This window comes from Chiloscyllium punctatum, chromosome 11 (assembly GCF_047496795.1).
Source record: "Chiloscyllium punctatum isolate Juve2018m chromosome 11, sChiPun1.3, whole genome shotgun sequence".
NCBI classification, from domain to species: Eukaryota; Metazoa; Chordata; class Chondrichthyes; order Orectolobiformes; family Hemiscylliidae; genus Chiloscyllium; species Chiloscyllium punctatum.
Genome location: NC_092749.1, coordinates 91818216 through 91837808, shown reverse-complemented (window position 1 = coordinate 91837808; position 19593 = coordinate 91818216). Strand labels below are relative to the sequence as shown.

At 38.5% G+C, this 19593-nt stretch overlaps 1 protein-coding gene across 7 annotated transcripts in view; it reads left to right on the top strand.

The window, feature by feature from the left end:
- The window catches only part of LOC140483193 (mitogen-activated protein kinase kinase kinase kinase 3), a 308564-nt gene extending 290979 nt beyond the window's left edge, over positions 1-17585 (top strand). For 5 of the 7 annotated variants that reach the window (XM_072581251.1, XM_072581248.1, XM_072581250.1 and 2 more), the window contains 7 exons: positions 466-637; positions 1670-1687; positions 2056-2124; positions 4792-4884; positions 13864-13934; positions 14573-14628; positions 15959-17585. In XM_072581251.1, the coding sequence (XP_072437352.1) occupies positions 466-637; positions 1670-1687; positions 2056-2124; positions 4792-4884; positions 13864-13934; positions 14573-14628; positions 15959-16046 (567 nt within the window). In that variant the 3' untranslated portion in view covers positions 16047-17585. The remainder of the gene's footprint in view (positions 1-465; positions 638-1669; positions 1688-2055; positions 2125-4791; positions 4885-13863; positions 13935-14572; positions 14629-15958) is intronic. The other 2 variants (XM_072581249.1, XM_072581247.1) reach the window with 1 other exon arrangement.
- Positions 17586-19593: the final 2008 nt, after the last annotated feature.

Genomic DNA, 19593 nt, shown 5'->3' with positions numbered 1-19593 from the left:
GGGAGGTGTGGACTTGTTGGGCCGAAGGGCCTGTTTCCACACTGTAAGTAATCTAATCTAATCTAATCTAATCTAATTTCGTTATTTGTAATTCGTATCAGCACAACCAAACATTTGTAATTTAAATTGAGGGTTTGAAAACCTGTTTCTTTATAGTTCTTGCGATAAGTATGTACCTTGTACAGTTCTTCCCAAAATACTATTTTTATGCATGGCTTGGTATTTTTTTTATTTAGTTTAGAAAATTCAAATTTATTGTAGCTGTAGCTTCTGGTGTAATTACTCAAAACGAGTGATTTTATTTTTTTCTTGCAAAATAGTTTCATTTGACCTAGTTTGTTTAGTTCGTAAACATAAATAGGACGTTATTTTAAATAGCTTAAATGAATTATCTAAAATGAGGAATTTATATCTGGTACACCCAAGTAATTAATGTAAAACATATATCCTTTGTTTTTGGCCTAGCATGTCGACTTCCCTCTGCCAAATCCATTGAAAGTCTTTGAACTGCTCGTTGTTCCAGAGCAAGAATACCCCTTGCTATGTGTTGCTGTCAGTAAAGGAACAGAACTTAACCAAGTAGTACGATTTGAAACTGTTAATCCAAATTCTACTTCTTGTTGGTTTACTGAAACAGGTATGTCCGTTGTGATTTAATACAGATGAACATAATGACAATGATTTTTATTTACTCAAGTTTAATTTGAATGATCTGGAAATATGTTGTCATTTACCATAACATTCTGTATACATTTTGTACTACCAAGTTAACCAAGATGAAACAGATTTGCTTTAAGTTCTTTTTAACGAAATGACATTAGAACAGCAGAGATCTGGTTCCAGTTTTCCCACTATTGCTCTTGTTAGAAGAGAGATGCAAGGCTTGTGTTTTTCTGGATGTCTGGGGAAGAGAGAGAAGAAGGCAGCAATGAGAAGATTAGAGTAAAAGCCTCTCTTGACATTTTGTTCTGTTTGCAATATCTTTCCTATTTTCTAGTTACATATTTACAACACAGTTGAAGTAGCCTTTTTTTTAGTAAAGTAAAAGTGACTAAGGAGCTACCTTTCCCATAGTACTGTTGGCATGGTCTGGAGAAACTGGAAAAGATTGGATTTGAACAGGACAGCAGTTTCTTTCTGTACAGTGACATTGTATAACTACATGTTTCACTACATCAAAACCATGTCTTATTCCACAATTTTACAAATGTCCATTTGGTTCAGTAGTTTGTGGAGGGCTTCTCTGCTGGATTCTGTGAATATAGAGATTGGATTTGTGCACAAAGTTTGTTGTCATTACTTCCTCATAACAGTGCAATGAAAAGAGGCAGTATGCTTTGCAACTGCCGTATGTGGATGTTGTTTTTGTCAACATTTAGCTTGAGGGTGCTGTAAAATGACATTTTAAGTGGATATTATCACTTTTTGAGGATGCAAATTTATTTTGCATTTTCATCCAACTTCCTGCGCAAGAGCAAAATGAATCATGTAACACCATGGTACTCTTGCCATCCATAAACAATTAGAAAGGTCATGAATATAATGCTTCCTGTGTTGTATGCAACCACACATCTCAACTATGGAATGGAATTGAGCATAGATTAGTTATGTAATTTGTCGGATTAGATGAATATACTGCAACTTTGCCTCATTTCTTGTCTTCCTCCAGATCAGTTGAGAGGCAAATGTGAGTATTTACTGAAACCTGTTTAAAAGGTTCAGGTTTTTAATTTTTAAGTTTATTTGTACTGCATGTTATTAGTTCACTTCAATAATTTAGTCTGGCATTTAGAAACTTAACATTACAATTTCTTTGCATTCAAGGTGAAAGGAAACATACATTTGGAGATATTTGTCAGAACTTATCAAAATAGAGTTGCCTTTAATCACCACTGCTCACTCACGAAAAAAATATAAGGTTAAACACTCACTACAAAGCCTGAGCAATTTCCACTGGTTCACAGTCTCTGGTTTATTTCACAGGAAAAATAAATGTTTTGAAGAAAGCTGTAAATATGCTGCAGATGAGTAATGCTGTTTTATCACTTGTTACAGATATGCCACAGGCAAATGTCATCCACGTAACCCAGCTAGAAAGAGATACAATAATAGTCTGCATGGATCGTAAGTTTCCAAAAAAAAATTTGTGTTTTAAAAAAAGTGGCTAAATTATATTGAAAAATAAATTCTATAATTAGCTTATTATTATGTAGATATTTGAGTGAATTGGTATGGTAGTTCTTTCAGTGAGATGACACTGTTACAAATAACAGAATAGCCTCCTTTTTACAATTTTATTAATTCTGTGGTTAAATAATAAACTATTAGCACCCAGTGAGCGCATCAATGAAAAATTAAAGTTTTTTTTTACTTTAAATGGTGTGTCTTCAAGCGTACCTTCATATCAGTATGTTTATTCCCCTGTGTTTTAAACTGTTGCTTTTTGATTTTAATAGCCCTTCTAAGCAAAATTGATAATTTCATGCTAGTTTGTTCTGAGTTATAGCAAGCATTGTGATTGCGCTGTTGATCCAATCTAATGGATAATAATTTGAGATTACCTCTGTTTATTTCACCTGGGATAACTTTCCTGCTCAGGCTCAGTTTTCATCCCAAGTTAATATCTAACCTATATCTCAGAACTGAAAGGGCAGAGCTCAAAACCACTGTACAGCATTTTTTTCCCCCTTTTTGGCATTGTAGGTTTTGTTTTTCAGAAAAATGTATTCAATATTATATTTTTGAGCTGATTTCTGAGGAGTATCTTAATGAAGGTTTTTTTTCAGTTAATAGTATTATACTGTAGAAGATAATTATATTTAAATAGTCCAAGTCCACAGAGACAACTTTAGTTCAGTAACCATACTTCATAAAACTCTAACCCCACTGATTACTTGTATCTATACAACCAATTCACACTAAATTAACTTATTTATATTTTATTTTATGTAATTTTACTTAATTATCCTTAATATATGCACTACTTGTTCCCTTGTTCCATTAGGTCTTGGGAAATGGTTATTTATGTGGTCCAGTAACATTCATTTAACTGCATCTGTGTGACAAAAATACCAATAAATAAGTCCTTTGGTTATTATGAATTTCTTAAAGATGCTGTTTACTGGAAGTTATTCTACACTGGGCAGTTACTAGGCTCCAATCAGAGCTAAATAACACCTGTCATTGTCTGCAACCCAACAGGGGGATTTTGTTCTGAGGCTGTGTACTCTGCACAGGCTCAAACTAGTCTAACAAGCTTGCGAACTTGGCTGATGACTTAGCAGTGCCATGTGACTCTGTTAAATGGATACTGCCCCAAACAATGACACACTGTCAGTCTGGGGTTTTTCTGCTGACACTGTTATCAACTGAAAATGCTTGTTTGTGAAGTCTAAGGCCGTAACTAACTGTTGACAAAAGTAGTTAATCAAACTCAAAGTTTGGGAGAAGATTTGTAGCTCGGGCGCTCGTTGTTGTGGTTTTGTTCGCCGAGCTGGGAATTTGTCTTGCAAACGTTTCATCCCCTGTCTAGGTGACATCCTCAGTGCTTGGGAGCCTCCTGTGAAGCGCTTCTGTGCTGTTTCCTCCGGCATTTATAGTGGCCTGTCTCTGCTGCTTCCGGTTGTCAGTTCCAGCTGTCCGCTGTGAATGGCACTCATCCACAGACTCTATCAACAAACACATCGACCTGGACCCAATATACCGGCCACTACAGCGGACAGCTGGAACTGACAACCGGAAGCAGCAGAGACAGGCCACTATAAATGCCGGAGGAAACAGCACAGAAGCGCTTCACAGGAGGCTCCCAAGCACTGAGGATGTCACCTAGACAGGGGACGAAACGTTTGCAAGACAAATTCCCAGCTCGGCGAACAGAACCACAACAGTTAATCAAACTTTCCTCATACTTTTTAAAAAAAACACCTCGTCTTCACTGGAGACAACCTCATTGAAAAGTAGATATAATATTTATAGTGCTGATTTGGACCCTGTTTAATTTAAAACCACATGGATTTAGATTAGATTAGATTTACAGTGTGGAAACAGGCCCTTCGGCCCAACAAGTCCACACTGACCCACCCATTCCCCTACATTTACCACTTACCTAACACTACGGGCAATTTAGCATGGCCAATTCACCTGACCCTGCACATCTTTGGACTGTGGGAGGAAACCGGAGCACCCGGAGGAAACCCACGCAGACACGGGGAGAACGTGCAAACTCCACACAGTCAGTCGCCCGAGGTGGGAATTGAACCCGGGTCTCTGGCGCTGTGAGGCAGCAGTGCTAACCACTGTGCCACCGTGCCGCCCTAGAAGACATTGTAAAATAGAGCAAGAATTATATAAGGTAGGTAAGCTCATCTGATTTACCTGAGATGGGTTTTTAATAGATAATTATCTTGATACAACTTGTTCAGTTACAATATTAGAATATAGCTTCACCTATACACCATACTTATTGAAACATGAATTAAAAACTAATTTTACACTTAAGTCATCTTTGTGACAAAATTTAAGAAAAGGTAAAAAATATTCACACTTGCCTAATGAATTCTACTAGACATATTTGTTAAATATTTTGAAAGTAAATGCATAAATTTTAAAAGTATTGATAGGTAATATACCTCTTTCAATAAATGTTCACCATTAGTTAATTAGCAAGAATGTTACTTTTCACATGTATTTGAAACACTTCAAGGGACTATAGTGATACTCCATCTTTGGAAATATACCAAAGTATACTAATCAATTACATATTTGTTTCTCTTTTGTGCTTTAACATGCCAGGATGTTTAAAGATTGTAAATCTCCGAGGTAGATTGAAATCGAGCAGAAAGCTATCATCGGAACTAACATTCACTTTTCAAATTGAATCAATAGGTAAGGGTTTCTTTTCAACCTCAAGAATCTGTTGCATTGAAATGTGGGAATTATCATATTTTTAAAAGTCATATGAATAATGAATTAAATTTGTCTTTTCTACTTATACATTTTCCAACCTACAAGTTTATGTTGACTTTCAAAGACAATTTGATTCTCTAATTCTGTACAGCAAATTTTTGACATGGCTCTTACTTAAACTCTCTAAACTTTAAATCCAGTTTTCATTTCTAGCATAAATACACATCTAAGATTCAGGCACGGTGTTAAATTCATTCAGTTCTGCTCACTGTATCTTCTCTTTTACACCTGCTTCCATCCAAATGTACCAATTGAAAGCATGCAGATCAGGTCTGCATTGAAGAACAGCTGAGTCAGTTCTGTCACTGGTTGAGTTTTTGGGCTGAAATTAGTCAGAGTTGTGGGGACCCCAACAAGGGGCTGGAAGTCCGGTTCAACCTTGCATTGGCTATTTAGGATACTCCCCACATGGGGCTGGGGCTTGCCAGGGTCAGTGAAAGGTGGCTGCTTGATGGGAGGGTAGTGGCTGATTAAGAGGATTATCCCATGCCTTTGAGGAAAGCTGATTTATCTGGCAGTCTGCCTCTGGGCAGTGGGTGATCCAGAGATAAAATGGCAGCAGTGGTGAGAAAAAAATGTCTTTCTATTAGAGTAGTTCTGAGTCCTGTGTCATCTCAAAAAAAGTGACCTTTGAATATTACAAGAAAACTATACAAAGCACTTCAAACCTGCTGACCAGCCAACATTCCCTCCTGGTCTCCATGTTAGTCAGTTTTGTTAATGCCTTTCCCTCTTCAAGTCTCTGTCTTAAAACCAGCCCTTCACTCCTTCAATTTCCTTTTTCAATCCTTATTTCTAACTTATTTTTTGGACACTGAGTAAAAATACTACTACTTATCCATTGTATCCAAGATTTGTACCTGGGTCCTTGTACCTAAGGTGGCGCCATTAGAGGCTGCCATTGTAAAAGCTTTTCATTGTATTTCTGTACTGGAGTACATGTGACAATAAAGGATATTCTATTTTAAACTACCATCCCATTTGCATCTCAACTTAGACTGTAATAGTAATTGATCATTTTCTTTCTAAGTAAATTTGAAGCAAACCCCAGATGTTACAAATTCCCAGCTTCTTCCTCCTCCCCTAGATACTTTAAAAGTTTGCTGCCTTCCAAGTCTATTCCCACCTTTGACACAACTCTATTTGAATGCCTTCACTGAGCTTTGTGCCCTTGTAACAGTATTGAACCTACTCCAATCAAAGTCACAAATAACATCCACTGTGACAAAAGTAAACCTGCAATCCTTGTACTTTTCAACCTGTTTGCATTCTTTGACACAATTGACTATAAAATCCTCCTGTAATACATCTCTGTCCTCTAATTGCACTCACCTAGTTCCATCCTTATGTAATTGAAGACAGGGAATTATTTTCAATAGCTTCTCATTCCGTTCCTGTTGTCTCTGGTGTTCCCAAAATTCAATCCTTGATCCCCTATGATTTCTTAACTATATTGTTGTATGTAAATTACGACAAGCTACCTTTAAATTGAGTATTTGTTAAGAAATCTCACAGACAATCACATACTGAAACGATTACTTAAATTCTATTGCATGTAGCAACCAAAATAAGACCACTCAAGTAAGTAAGTTAACCCTCACATTTTAACTTGGCTATTACCAACTAATGTTTGAATTTAGCTACAGTTCCAATCAACAGCATCTGTCTCTGAATGTCCAGGGTTCGATCCTTGTGGCATGCTGTTCTCTGCAGTTCAGCTATTGAAGAATCCTTGAATTCTTGTAGAACCTTTTGTCTTATGAAGTTTCTAATGTGATGTTATTGATGATACATTCATCCACATCTTGGATTACACTTCTGGAGTCATCAAGTCTGTAGCTTGCCTCCTTTTTAGGATTAACTTCCCTGTTCCTTACATTCATTATTAGCGGTTTGTTTGAAACACACTTTCATGTAATTAACCCCTCCGCCTCAGGACATTCCTTCGGTAGGAAATATTGCTTGCCCATTTGTCACAAGGCAGCAGATTATCATCAGTTGTTACCTCCTGTCTTCCAGGAAACACATTGTTTTTATGATGGTTTGACTCTTTCCCCATGATGGTGAATTGGCATTTCCTTTTAATTCTTTTATAGACAAGCAGGAGGCTGGAAGAGCATAGCAAGCCAGGCAGCATCAGGAAGTGGTGAAGTCGACATTTCGGGTATAACCCTTCTTCAGGAGTTTACTTGTCAACTTCTCCACCTCCTGATGCTGCCTGGTGTGCTATGCTTTTTGAGCCTCCTGCTTGTTTACTTTGGATTCCAGTTTTTTTGTCTTTAATTCCTTTATAACTGTTTCTTCTTGTCCCTTTCAACTCAGGAAACTGATTCTTAGGATCCCTGAACACTGATTAAAACTTTGAAGTTTACAGTGTCACAGTATGCTGTCCCTCAGTGACATGTTCAAAAAAGCAGCTGTATCTTGTCACCACTTTCCTCAACTTCTCTGTTGTAGCTAAACTAAGAACAAAGACAATTACAGCACAGGAACAGGCCCTTTGACCCTCCAAGCCTGCGCCGATCCAGATCCTCTCTCTAACCCTGCCACCTATTTTCTAAGGATCTGTATCCCTTTGCTCCCTGCCCATTCATGTATCTGTCTAGATACATCTTAAGTGATGCAATTGTTCCTGCCTCTACCACCTCTGCTGGCAACACGTTCCAGGCCCCCACCATCTCTACGTGAAGAACTTTCCACGCATATCTCCCCTAAACCTTTCCCCTCTCTCTTTGAGCACATGACCCCCCAGTAATTGAGTTCCGCGCTCTGGGGAAAAAAGATTCTTGATATCCACCCTGTCTATACCTCTCATTATTTTGTAGACCTCAATCAGGTCCCCCCTCAACCTCTGTCTTTCGAATGAAAATAATTCTAATCTATTCAACCTACAAAATTATGAGGGGCATGGATAGGATAAATAGGCAAAGTCTTTTCCCTGGGGTCGGGTAGTCCAGAACTAGGGGCATAGGTTTAGGGTGAGAGGGGAAAGATATAAAAGAGATCTAAGGGGCAACTTTTTCACGCAGAGGGTGGTACGTGTATGGAATGAGCTGCCAGAGGATGTGGTGGCGGCTGGTACAATTGCAACATTTAAGAGGCATTTGGATGGGTATATGAATAGGAAGGGTTTGGAAGGATTTGGGCTGGGTGCTCGCAGGTGGGACTAGATTGGGTTGGGATATCTGGTCGGCAGGGACGGGTTGGACCGAAGGATCTGTTTCCATGCTGTACAACTCTATGACTGTCCTCATAGCTAGCACCCTCCATATTAGGCAACATTCATGTTGAACCTTCTCTGCACCCTGTCCAAAGCATCCACATCCTTTTGGCAATGTGGTGTCCAGAACTGTATGCAGGAAGTGGTGAAGTCGACATTTCGGGTATAACCCTTCTTCAGGAGTTTACTGTATTCCAAATGCAGCCAAAGTCCTATACAACTGTAACACGACCTGCCAACTCTTGTACTCAATACCCCGTCCAATGAAGGAAAGCAAGCCGTATGCCTTCTTGACCCCTTTACTGACCTGTGTTTCACCTTCAGGGAACAATGGACCTGAACACCCAGATCTCTCTGCATATCAATTTTCCCCAGGACTTTTCCATTTACTGTATAGTTTGCTCTTGAATTGAATCTTCCAAAATGCATCACCTCGCATTTACCGGATTGAACTCCAACTGCTATTTCTCTGCTCATCTCTCCAATCTATCTATATTCTGCTGTATTCTGTGACAGTCCCCTTCACAATCTGCTACCCCCTACACTAATCTTGATGTCATCTGCAAACTTGCTAATCAGGCAACTGAAACCATCCTGCAAATCATTTTATATATCACAAATAACAGTGGTCCCAGCATGGATCCCTGGATCCACTGGTCACAGGTCTCCATTTTGAGAAACTCCTTTCGACTATTACTCTGTCTCCTGTTGCCCAGCCAGTTCTCTATCCGCTAGCTCGAACACCCTGGACACCGTGCGACACCTTCTCCATCAGCCGATCATGGGGAACCTTATTGAACTCCTTACTAAAGTCCATGTATATTACATCCACAGCAGCTCCCCCATCAATCAACTTTGTCACCTCCTCAAAATTCTATTAGGTTTGTAAGACATGACCTTCCCTGCACAAAACCATGCTGCCCATTATTGATAAGCCCATTTTCTTCCAAATGGGAATAGATCCTATTCCTCAGTATCTTCTCCAGCAGCTTCCCTACCACTGACGTCAAGCTCACTGATCTATAGTTACCTGGCATATCCCTGCTACCCTTCTTAAACACGGGGACAGCATTAGCAATTCTCCAGTCCTCTAAGACCTTACCCATGTTCCAAGGATGCTGCAACGATATCTATTAAAGCCCCAATTATTTCCTCTCTTGCTTCCCTCAGTAACCTGGGGTAGATCCCATCCGGACCTGGAGGCTTGTCCATCTTAATGCCTTTTAGATACCCAAAACATCCTCCCTCCTTCTACTGACTTGATCTAGAGTACTCGAGCATCTATCCCTGACCTCAGCATCCATCATGTCCCTCACCTCGGTGAGTACTCATTAAGAATCTCACCCATTTTCTTTGACTCCACACATAACTTTCCTTCTTTGTCCTTGAGTGGGCCAACCTTTTCTCTAGTTACCCTCTTGCTCCTTGTATATGAATAAAAGGCTTTGGGATTTTCCTTAACCCTGTTTGCTAAAGATATCTAATGACCCTTTTAACCCTCTTAATTCCTCGTTTCCGATTGGTCCTACATTCCCGTTATTCTTCCAAAGTTTTGTCTGTCTTCAGTAGCCTTGACCTTATGTACGCATCTTTTTTCCTCTTAGCTTGTCTCACAATTTCACCTGGCTTCCAGGGTTCCCTAACCTTGCCATTTCGATCCTTCATTTTCACAGGTACATAACTTTCCTGAACTCTAATCAACCTCTCTTTAAAAGCCTCCCATATATCGAATGTGGATTTACCTTCAAATAGCTGCTCCGAATCTACATTTCCCAGCTCCTGCCGAATTTTGGTATAGTTGGCACTCTTCCTTTTGTCTTTGTCCATGTGTATTCTAAAACTTATGGAATTGTGATCACTATTCCCAAAGTAATCCCTTACTGAACCACCTGGCTGAGCACATTTCCCAACACCAGGTCCAGTATGGCCCCTTCCCGAGTTGGATTATTTACATACTGCTCTAGAAAACCCTTCTGGATGCTCCTTACAAATTCTGCTCCATGTAGATCTCTAACACTATGTGAATCCCTGTCAATGTTGGGAAAATTAAAATCTCCTATCACCACCACTCTGTTGCTCCTACATCTTTCCATAATTTGTTTACATATTTGCACCTCTAACTTACTTTTGCTGTTGGGAGGCCTGTAGTACAGCCCCAACATTGTTATTGCACCCTCCCTATTTCTGAGCTCTGCCCATATTGCCTTACTGCTCGAGTCTCCATAGTGTCTTCCTTCAGCACAACTGTGATATTTTCTCTGACTAGTAATGCAACTCATCCCCCTGTTTACCTCCTATTCTATTCTGCCTGAAGCATCGATATCCTGGGATATTTAATTGCCAATCATGCCCTTCTCTTAAACAAGTCTAAGTCCTAGCAATAACATCATGCTCCCAGGTACTAATCCAAGCCCTATGTTCATCTGCCTTACCTACTACACTTCTTGCATTAAAACAAATGCACCTCAGATCACCAGTCCCTTTGCATTCATCATCTGCTCCCTGTCTCTGCTTCCCCTTAGTCACGCTGACTTCATTATCTAGTTCCTTGCAGATTTTAGTTGCTACCTCCTTCCTGTTCGCTAACCTCCTCATTTGGTTCCCATCCCCCTGCCACATTAGTTTAAACCCTCCCCAACAGCATTCGCAAAAGCGCCCCCGAGGACATTGGTTCTAGTTTAGCTCAGGTGGAGACCATCCAATTTGTAATAGTCCCACCTCCCCCCAGAACCGGTCCCAAAACTCTGAACCCCTCCCTCCTGCATCATCTGTCAAGCCATCCATTCATCCTGCTTATTCTATCATTCCTACTCTGACTAGCACATGGCACCAGTAGCAATCCTGAGATTAGTACCTCTGAGCTCCTACTTTTTAACTTGGTTCCTTAAATTCTGCTCGTAGGATCTCATCCTGTTTTTGACCGATATTATTCGTGCCAATATGCACCACGGCAACTGGCTGTTCACCCTCCCCCTTGAGAATGTTCTGCAGCTGATCCGAGACATCCCTGACCCATACACCTGGGAGGCAACATACCATTTGGGAGTCTTGTTTTCAACCACAGAACTGCCTATCTAACGCCTCCCCCCCCCCCCCCCCCCCCCCCCCCCCGCCTTACAATTGAATCCCCTATGACTATAGTCCTTACACTTTCTTTTTTCCTGCCCTTCTGTAGAGCAGACCCAGCCACGGTGCCGTGAATCTGGCTACTGCTATCTTCTCCGGGTGAGCCATCTCCCCCAACAGCATCCAAAACGGTATACCTGTTTTGGAGGGGATGACCGCAGGGGTACCTGCACTGCCTTTCTGCTCTTTTTCTCTGCCTTTTGGTCACCCAGTCCCTTTCTCCCTCAACAATCTTAATCTGCGGTGTGACCAAATCACTAAACGTACTATCCACGGCCCCCTCAGCATCATGTATGGTCCAAAGTTAGTCCATCCACAGCTCCAGAGCCGTCATGCGATCTAACAACAGTTGCAACCGGACATACTTCCTGCACGTGAAAGGGCCAGGGACGTCAGCTGTATCCCTGAGCACCCACATTGAACAAGAGGAGCTGAACACAACCTTAAATTTAACTTTAGTCTTAGCTTAGGTAAGACTGTTGTTTTTGTTAGAGGAGGAGGACAGGTGGGAGACACTAGACCTGTAGTGTCGCTGGTTCAGCCACTATCCAAATAAAACGGTTTCATTCACCTTCCCAGTAGCCCTCTGGTCCTCGCTCTCACCTCTTGACAAATGGAGGCCCTGACACCCAAGGTAAGTATTTTTTAAAATGGTTTCAACTCACCTTCCCAGCAGCCCTCTGGTCCTCACTGTCACCTCTCGACTGTTGAATCCTGAACTAGCATCCGGCACTGGGTGAACAGAGACTTTGTGATAATTTATAGTTCCCACTATAGACTCCATTCCCTTTCTATTCACTCCATCTCTTCCTGATAATGATCGAAGATTAAATCAGTTTGTTCACAGCTTCAGTATCACATCCGATAACCTAGAAGAGCACCAAGATTGTATATCCGTCAATTCTGAGACTTCCATATTTCTATCTCTATAACGTTGCCCCCATCTCACTTGACCTGCTACTGAAACTCTCTTATGCTTTTGTTGCCTTTGGACTTGATCGTTTCAATGCACCTTTGGCTATTATCTCGCATTCCATCCTTAAATATAAGATTATCCAAAGCTCTGCTGTCAATTTCTTCAGTCGTTTGTTACAAGTTAACCTATGCTCACTGACCTACATTCATTCCACATTAAGCAATGACTCGATTTCAAAATGTTCAGTTTCAGATCTGTCCATGGTTTCTTAATTCCTTATATCTGTAGTTTCCGGCATGGTGTCTGTGCCCCGCTAATTCTAGTGTCCAAAAGATCCTGATTTTAATCATCCCCCCCATCAATAACCATTGCCTTTAGTTACCTAAATCCCAAGTTCTGGATTACTTCTCCTACATTTGACTACCTTTGTACTTTACTTTGTTCCTTTTAGACCTTTCTTAAAACTGCTTAGCTCAAATCACCGAAATATTGGTCAGATATCTCATTATATGGCTCAGTGTCATATTTTGTTTTACAATGCTGTTGCAATGCTTTTGCAAAGTGCCTTGGGCACGTCATTGCCCCAGATATGTTTTATGTATACAAGTTGTCAAGTGCAGCAACAAGGTATTATACAATTTTTTTTTGCATTTTGTCCACTCCCATATATAAAATGTACGAACGATGCACAAATTAAAATTGTATTGCTTATCCTGAGATTTTTCTTGGTTATCACTGGCTTTCAGATGTATTAAGACCATGAGACATAGGAGGGAAGTAAGGCCATTTGACCCATCGAGTCCACTCCACCATTCAATCATGGCTGATGGGCATTTCAACTCCACTTACCCGCATTCTCCCCGTAGCCCTTAATTCCTTGTGACATCAAGAATTTATCAATCTCTGCCTTAAAGACATTTAGCGTCCCAGCCTCCACTGCACTCTGTGGGGCAATGAATTCCACAATTACATACAGTGTGGAAACAGGCCCTTTGGCCCAACAAGTCTACACCAACCCGCCGAAGCATAACCCACCCAGACCCAGTCACCTACATTTACCCCTTCACCTAACACTACAGGCAATTTAGCATGGCCAATTCACCTAACCTGCACATTTTTGGATTGTGGGAGGAAACCGGAGCACCCGGAGGAAACCCATGCAGACACTGGGAGAGTGTGCAAGCTCCACACAGTCACCTGAGGCGGGAATTGAACCCGGGTCTCTGGCGCTGTGAGGCAGCAGTGCTAACCACTGGCAGTTAGAAGGACTCTACATTTTCACAGGAGAGTTTCTTGCCATGTGGTGATCAGATATTACTCCTGAAATCAAAACATTACATTTGGCAGCTTGGTTGGTGAAAAACAATGAACTGAAATTGGCTTCTTTGAGTTGCCCCCTAATATGACATAAACACAATGCTGAGAGTGTTTGTGTGGTGTTCAAAAAGGTTGTATGTCATCTCACTGAGTAGCTTCGCTATGTTTTAAAATGTATTTCTGTATAGTTTTGTAGTGCTAATCTATATCTCAAACATTGTTGAAACCTAATAGTTAATGCCATTTTGGTTTTGACTGTTTATGGATTGGTCTTGCCAATTGGTATTCAGCAGACAACTTGTATTTCTCCTTTTTTTAGTTTGTTTACAGGATAGTGTTCTTGCTTTCTGGAAACATGGAATGCAGGGGAGAAGTTTTAAGTCAAATGAGGTAAAAGTAATAAATATTCTCATCCAATGTTCTCTCTAAACTGTGTGGCTGAAGGATTTATGCATGCAGATTGACATTTTTCAAGAAGCTGCTGTAGTACATGGACCTTGGAGGTCCATGCAGTGGCCAAAATTTTTACAAGGAACGTAGTTTTCATCTGCAACTTTGTAAGTATTGTAACTAGCCTTTTGATTGATAATAATTTGACATTACAAACTAAATACAAATGGAAGCTCAAGCCATTCTAAATAGTGTTGAATCAACACTATTTAGAGAGTGTTCTATAGTTTCCAGCCTCTTCCCAGTGAGAATAGTATTAATCAATGGAATAGACTTTCATTAGATATATTTATTTCCATATTAACATTTGCCACAAGGATCAGTATGATGGTGCATGTTTGGATTATTCCAATTTACTTTCTGTTTGATTATCCCTATTGGATTGTTGAACAAGACACAATGTCTCTTGTTTCATTCTAGAACAAGACTAGGTTTTCCATTATGAGGATTATAAGTGTTAATTACTCTCAATATTAAACTGTCAAATTTGATATGTCCTAACATAATTGAGGACCAAGTCTGTTAATATGTTGTAAATGTATTGCTGATTTATCCTGGAAATATTTTTTTTTGTCTAGATTACACAAGAAATATGCGATAATTCAAGAATCTTCAAACTTTTAGGCTCTGACAGGTTAGTAAACGTGATGATGATGCTGCTGCAGTAACAATTTACTCATTTTATATTGCTAAATATCTTCAAAACAGATTTTCATTTCACTTTTGCATTGGAGGGAGGTTCGAGGAAAAGATTACACTTCATTTTATATTTATAAAAGAAAGTTAGGTTTTCAATCTACTGTCAGGTAGTGAAAATGCATAAGGAAACAGGTTGGACTGAGTTATATTTAATACGTTGTAGATTTTGAGACTGAATAAATTAAACTTGCTGCAACAGACATTTTGCGTTTGGGTGTGTGGATGAGTAAAATTAAAGTATTAGTGCCTAGAAAATGAGTAGTGGGTAATCTTTGAAGACCATGTTTAAAGTAGTTACAATTATCTGAGTTCATTTAAAAGTAAATTAGAATATTAATAATCATTATTACTAGTTTGTGCAGTCAGGTTCTCCATAAATAGTGATGTTTCTTAGTCATCCATTAAAGGTGTATTTTTTGATTTGGGAAGGTGGTACCGCAATCAAATGATCTGGTCCTGATCAGTAGACTCATTCATTAATTGAAGTCTGGTTGTTAAATTCATTTGGGATTGTGATTTTTAACAGTTCCTTAATTAGTGTGCACAATTCTAACAATGTTCAAGTTGCCCAGGACTTTTTTTTTCCCAACTTACTGCACGATAGGTCTTGTTGGTATAGCTGGGAGTAAGTGAAGACTGCAGATGCTGGAGATCAAGAGTCAAAAGGTGTTCTGCTGGAAAAGCATAGCCAGTCACGCAGCATCCGAGAAGCAGGAGAATCAACATTTCAAGCATAAACTCTTCATCAGGAAGAACTTATGCTTGAAAAGTTGACTTTCCTGTTCATCAGATGCTGCCTGACCAGCTGTGCTTTTCCAGCACCACACTCTTTGACTCTTGTTGGGCAGCTGCATGAGTGCAGTGTAGCCTCTGGTAAGTGCAGTTCTTTATGTATGAGCCTACAAAAGTAACAGCTGGATCAATCCACAAAGCATTTTGAGATCATCCTGTGTTCATCCTACAATCTACACTTAAACCATTTGCTACAAGAGTAAGAAATCATTTTTAAATCCCTTTTGTCCTTTTCAGCTGGTAGGCTTGGGGATATTGTGATCAATTGCCAAGCTGTCATTAGTTGCTCTACCTGAGATATGTAACTCAACACAAATCTGTAATTGCATTTAAAATCTTAGCAATCTGTAGAATGGAACAAAGGATAAATTCTTTAGTCACCCAAGTTTTTTTGAATGATTTTGATTTGGTTTCTGTTTGAATAAATGTAGATAATAAATAAATTATTAAATATGCTTTTTATTTCTTTGTAGGGTTGTGGTGCTGGAAAGCAGACCAACAGATAACCCAACTGCTAATAGCAACTTGTACATCTTGGCTGGCCATGAAAACAGCTACTAACTGCCATCAGAGTTTTGCATGGGAGTGTGCATAAAGAAAATTCAGTTGCTTTCTTCAGCATTGAACGATGTTTGAGATTGTTCAGAAGCCACAGTGACGTCTATTTATCATAGACAAAAATCAATATTTTATTTATTGTGGCATGAAAACCTATGTGGAGGACATTAAGTTCCACAACACCTTAACTTCAAAATGCTACACAAGTGCTTGTAATCTATGTACATAAAAGTGTAGTTTTTTTTCAGTATGTACTTCATATTGTTGAAGTCACACCCTATAACTCTTAATGTAGATAATAGTGCATATTGTGTACAGGTAAGTATCTTTACTGTACAGATTTGTATAGGTTTGCATGATGCAAAAGTTAATTTGGGTACTGCTTTTAAGGAATTATTTGAAATTTACTTTATTCAATTGAGATTAGTATATATTTTGCAACATGAAATGAGCAGTATACCCATCTAATCATCTAACACTTGTATTTTTAAGTGTAATTTAGTAATTTGGATATCAATTGGAGTAACCTTGAAGGATTATAATCCAAACCTTCATCTATTTGTATGCTTGTTGGTTTTAATAGTTTCCTTGCAAGTACACTGGTATTAAGTTTGCACAATAATGCTGATAAAATGTGATGTATTTTACTCGTGGTGAACTCTGGGGCATCCATTTGGATTTAATTGTCCTATCTTAAGAGTAGTAGAAGGATGCTGCAGTTTAATAGCTGTTGATGTCTGTTATATATCATGTTTTAAAAACAAAAAAATTGGGTTGGCCAATATTTACTATCCTGATGACATCTGAATTTTACTTGGTAAAAAGTAGGTATGATAGTCGCCTTTCTCTGCTCTCGTCATGTTAACCCATACTGGCAAGACTCCAAAAGCAAATAAGATTGTACTTTTTGTACTTGGATAAATGAAAACACTGTAAAAAGTTTAAACTAACTATGATACCAATACACAATGTTCAAAAAGTCTTGGATCACAAAAGTATACACAACTTTTGATGTAACACTATATCATTGCATTATTATCACTCAGTAATACATTCTCAGCTGCCAATAACTTTTGTAACTGAAACATGATTTTTCTAAATGAAAGGGTTTGAAATATCTCATTTTAGTTTTTCAATTTGAATTTTCTTTGTGTAAGCCTTATTCTGCCAAATCTATAAACATACTTCAGAATGTCTCCCAAACTGTTGTATGTTCCTTTATACACTGCAGTTGTTAGTTTAGTGTTTCTACCTCATGTAGATACAAGTTTTGTTGGAAACACTCGGCACAAGAGCATTATTGGTATTCTAGGTATTCTGATTCAGTCAAGTTGCAGTACCTAATATTTGTACAAAGTATCAACATAATTGCATATATGGGCTTGTTACTTTTTTATATATTTTTCCATGTTTTCATTTGGTTGTGGTCATCGGGATCAAAATGTTTTGATTTGTGTCTGACACGATCCATTCAGATGTTTCCTGTTGTGTATATACTGTAAAATAAATTCAAAGGGTTTGCATTTAAGGTTTTCTTTTCAATTATGTGGGTCTGAAATATTTCATGCCAACGTTGTTATTTCCAACAATACTTGGAAACTGTGGTGCCACAGTTGCTGTCCGGAGCACACACCTTGTCTGTCTTGTTCACTGACTGTACTATGTAGAGTATTCACCCACAAAGATATCACGTGAGCTATATACTACATTTTTTGCCTTAAGTTAATATAGCCTTTGTGCAATATCCCATCCTCCCATGAAGTTCAATGATTTAAACAAGTGGAAAAACAATGTGATTAATGAGGGGAAAAATTAATTTTAATTCCAAAGTTTACATTTTAATACGGGTTAAAAATAGAGGTTAATAGCGTTTTCTTGGAGGTGAGTGGTATTCATTTCAATTGGTTTAACTCTAATAATGAGATTAAATATTTTAAGGTTTGTTGCTTAGAGTACAGCAAACAAATACTGATTCGCATAACTTTTTAAGAATGTTTAATTGATTGATGCTTTTAACAAATCTGTAGTGGTATTTTTAGAAACAAATGATTAGAACAAGAACTGACATTCATGCCAAATGCTTTGCTTGTATAGCTTTACTTAATGAAAATGGTCCTTATCATTTTTGAGTTAACTAGGAAGAAACCTGAATGGTCTATGTTGGTATCTGACAACATCAGTAGAAACAAAAATTACCTGGGAAAGACAATTCATTGAGAGACTCTGTTTGAAACTGAGTCTTATTTTTATCATTTGATGATTGTTGTATATAAATTACAAAAGTTGGATATGGACAACTGCTTATTTGTGATCGAGATTTGCTGTCAACCCTGAGACATATTAGAACGTTTTGTTGTCCTGCAGTGTTGTATACTCCGTTAAACACTACTTTCATAATTATTGTTTGATCTTAAATTTTAAAAATGTTACACCAACATTTAGGTAATGATTGCTTTGGTATTTTTCTTCAGTTTAAAAGCCTCGTGAATTCATTGCAGTCAGATGCATTTCAGAATGTTAGTTATCATGTTCCTGAGGTTTAAAATGATATTTCATATTAAACATTCAGGTTTTTGTAACATTTCAGACAACGTTTATATGTCTGTAGAAGTTCTGATGAAAGTCCACACAGATAAGTTATAGGGTTGTACAGCACAGAAACATACCCTTAGGTCCAACTCATCTGTGCCAACCAGACATCCAATCTGACCTAGTCCTATTTGCTAGCATTTAGCCCATATTCCTCAAAACCTTTCCGATTCATATACCCCTGTAGATGCCTTTAAATGTTGTAATTGTACCTACCTCTCTCACTTCCTCTAATAGCTCGTTCCATACACCCACCACCGTCTGCATGAAAATGTTACCCCTCAGATCTTTTTTAAATCCTTTCAGATACAAAACATTATTTCCAACGACCAGAACATTTTGACATTCTTGCATTCTCTTTAACATTCCTTTCAAAGTCTATCAAGCCATTCATACTTGATTAATTATCATCAGCCTTACTGATTTTGCAATGGCTGTGACACTTTTTAAAAACTTACAAGCATTAAAAGTACCTATATAAATAGGAATGCTTTGTAAATTTACCAGACAATGGATATATTTTTCCTAATTCACTTGAAACTCATTATATAAACAGAAAATTGGTATCCTGGTTGGAGATTATTAAGAAATGGGTAATCATTAAGAAATGCAGATTTTTAAAAGTAATTTTCTGCTGTGTGTAATCTATACTATATCAATACGGTGCACATATGCTGGGTACTTTCTGTCACCATTGACATTTCGTGATTCTCTGCTACATTGGAAAGATCAAAGTGAGTATTCCTTTGATGGCTACTTATGGTCAGGAATGGTTGAGCCATACAAGTTAAGAAGATTCAAGACCACATTTCTTCTTTTCTGCTGCTAGACACTGATAAGAGAGTGCATTTCTTAACACGTTTTCTGTAAGACTTTATTTATAAAGTTTAGGCTGTAGGATGAAAGGAAACAATTTACACACACAGTGATGATTAGATAATCTGTGGTGATTTTGGTAGAA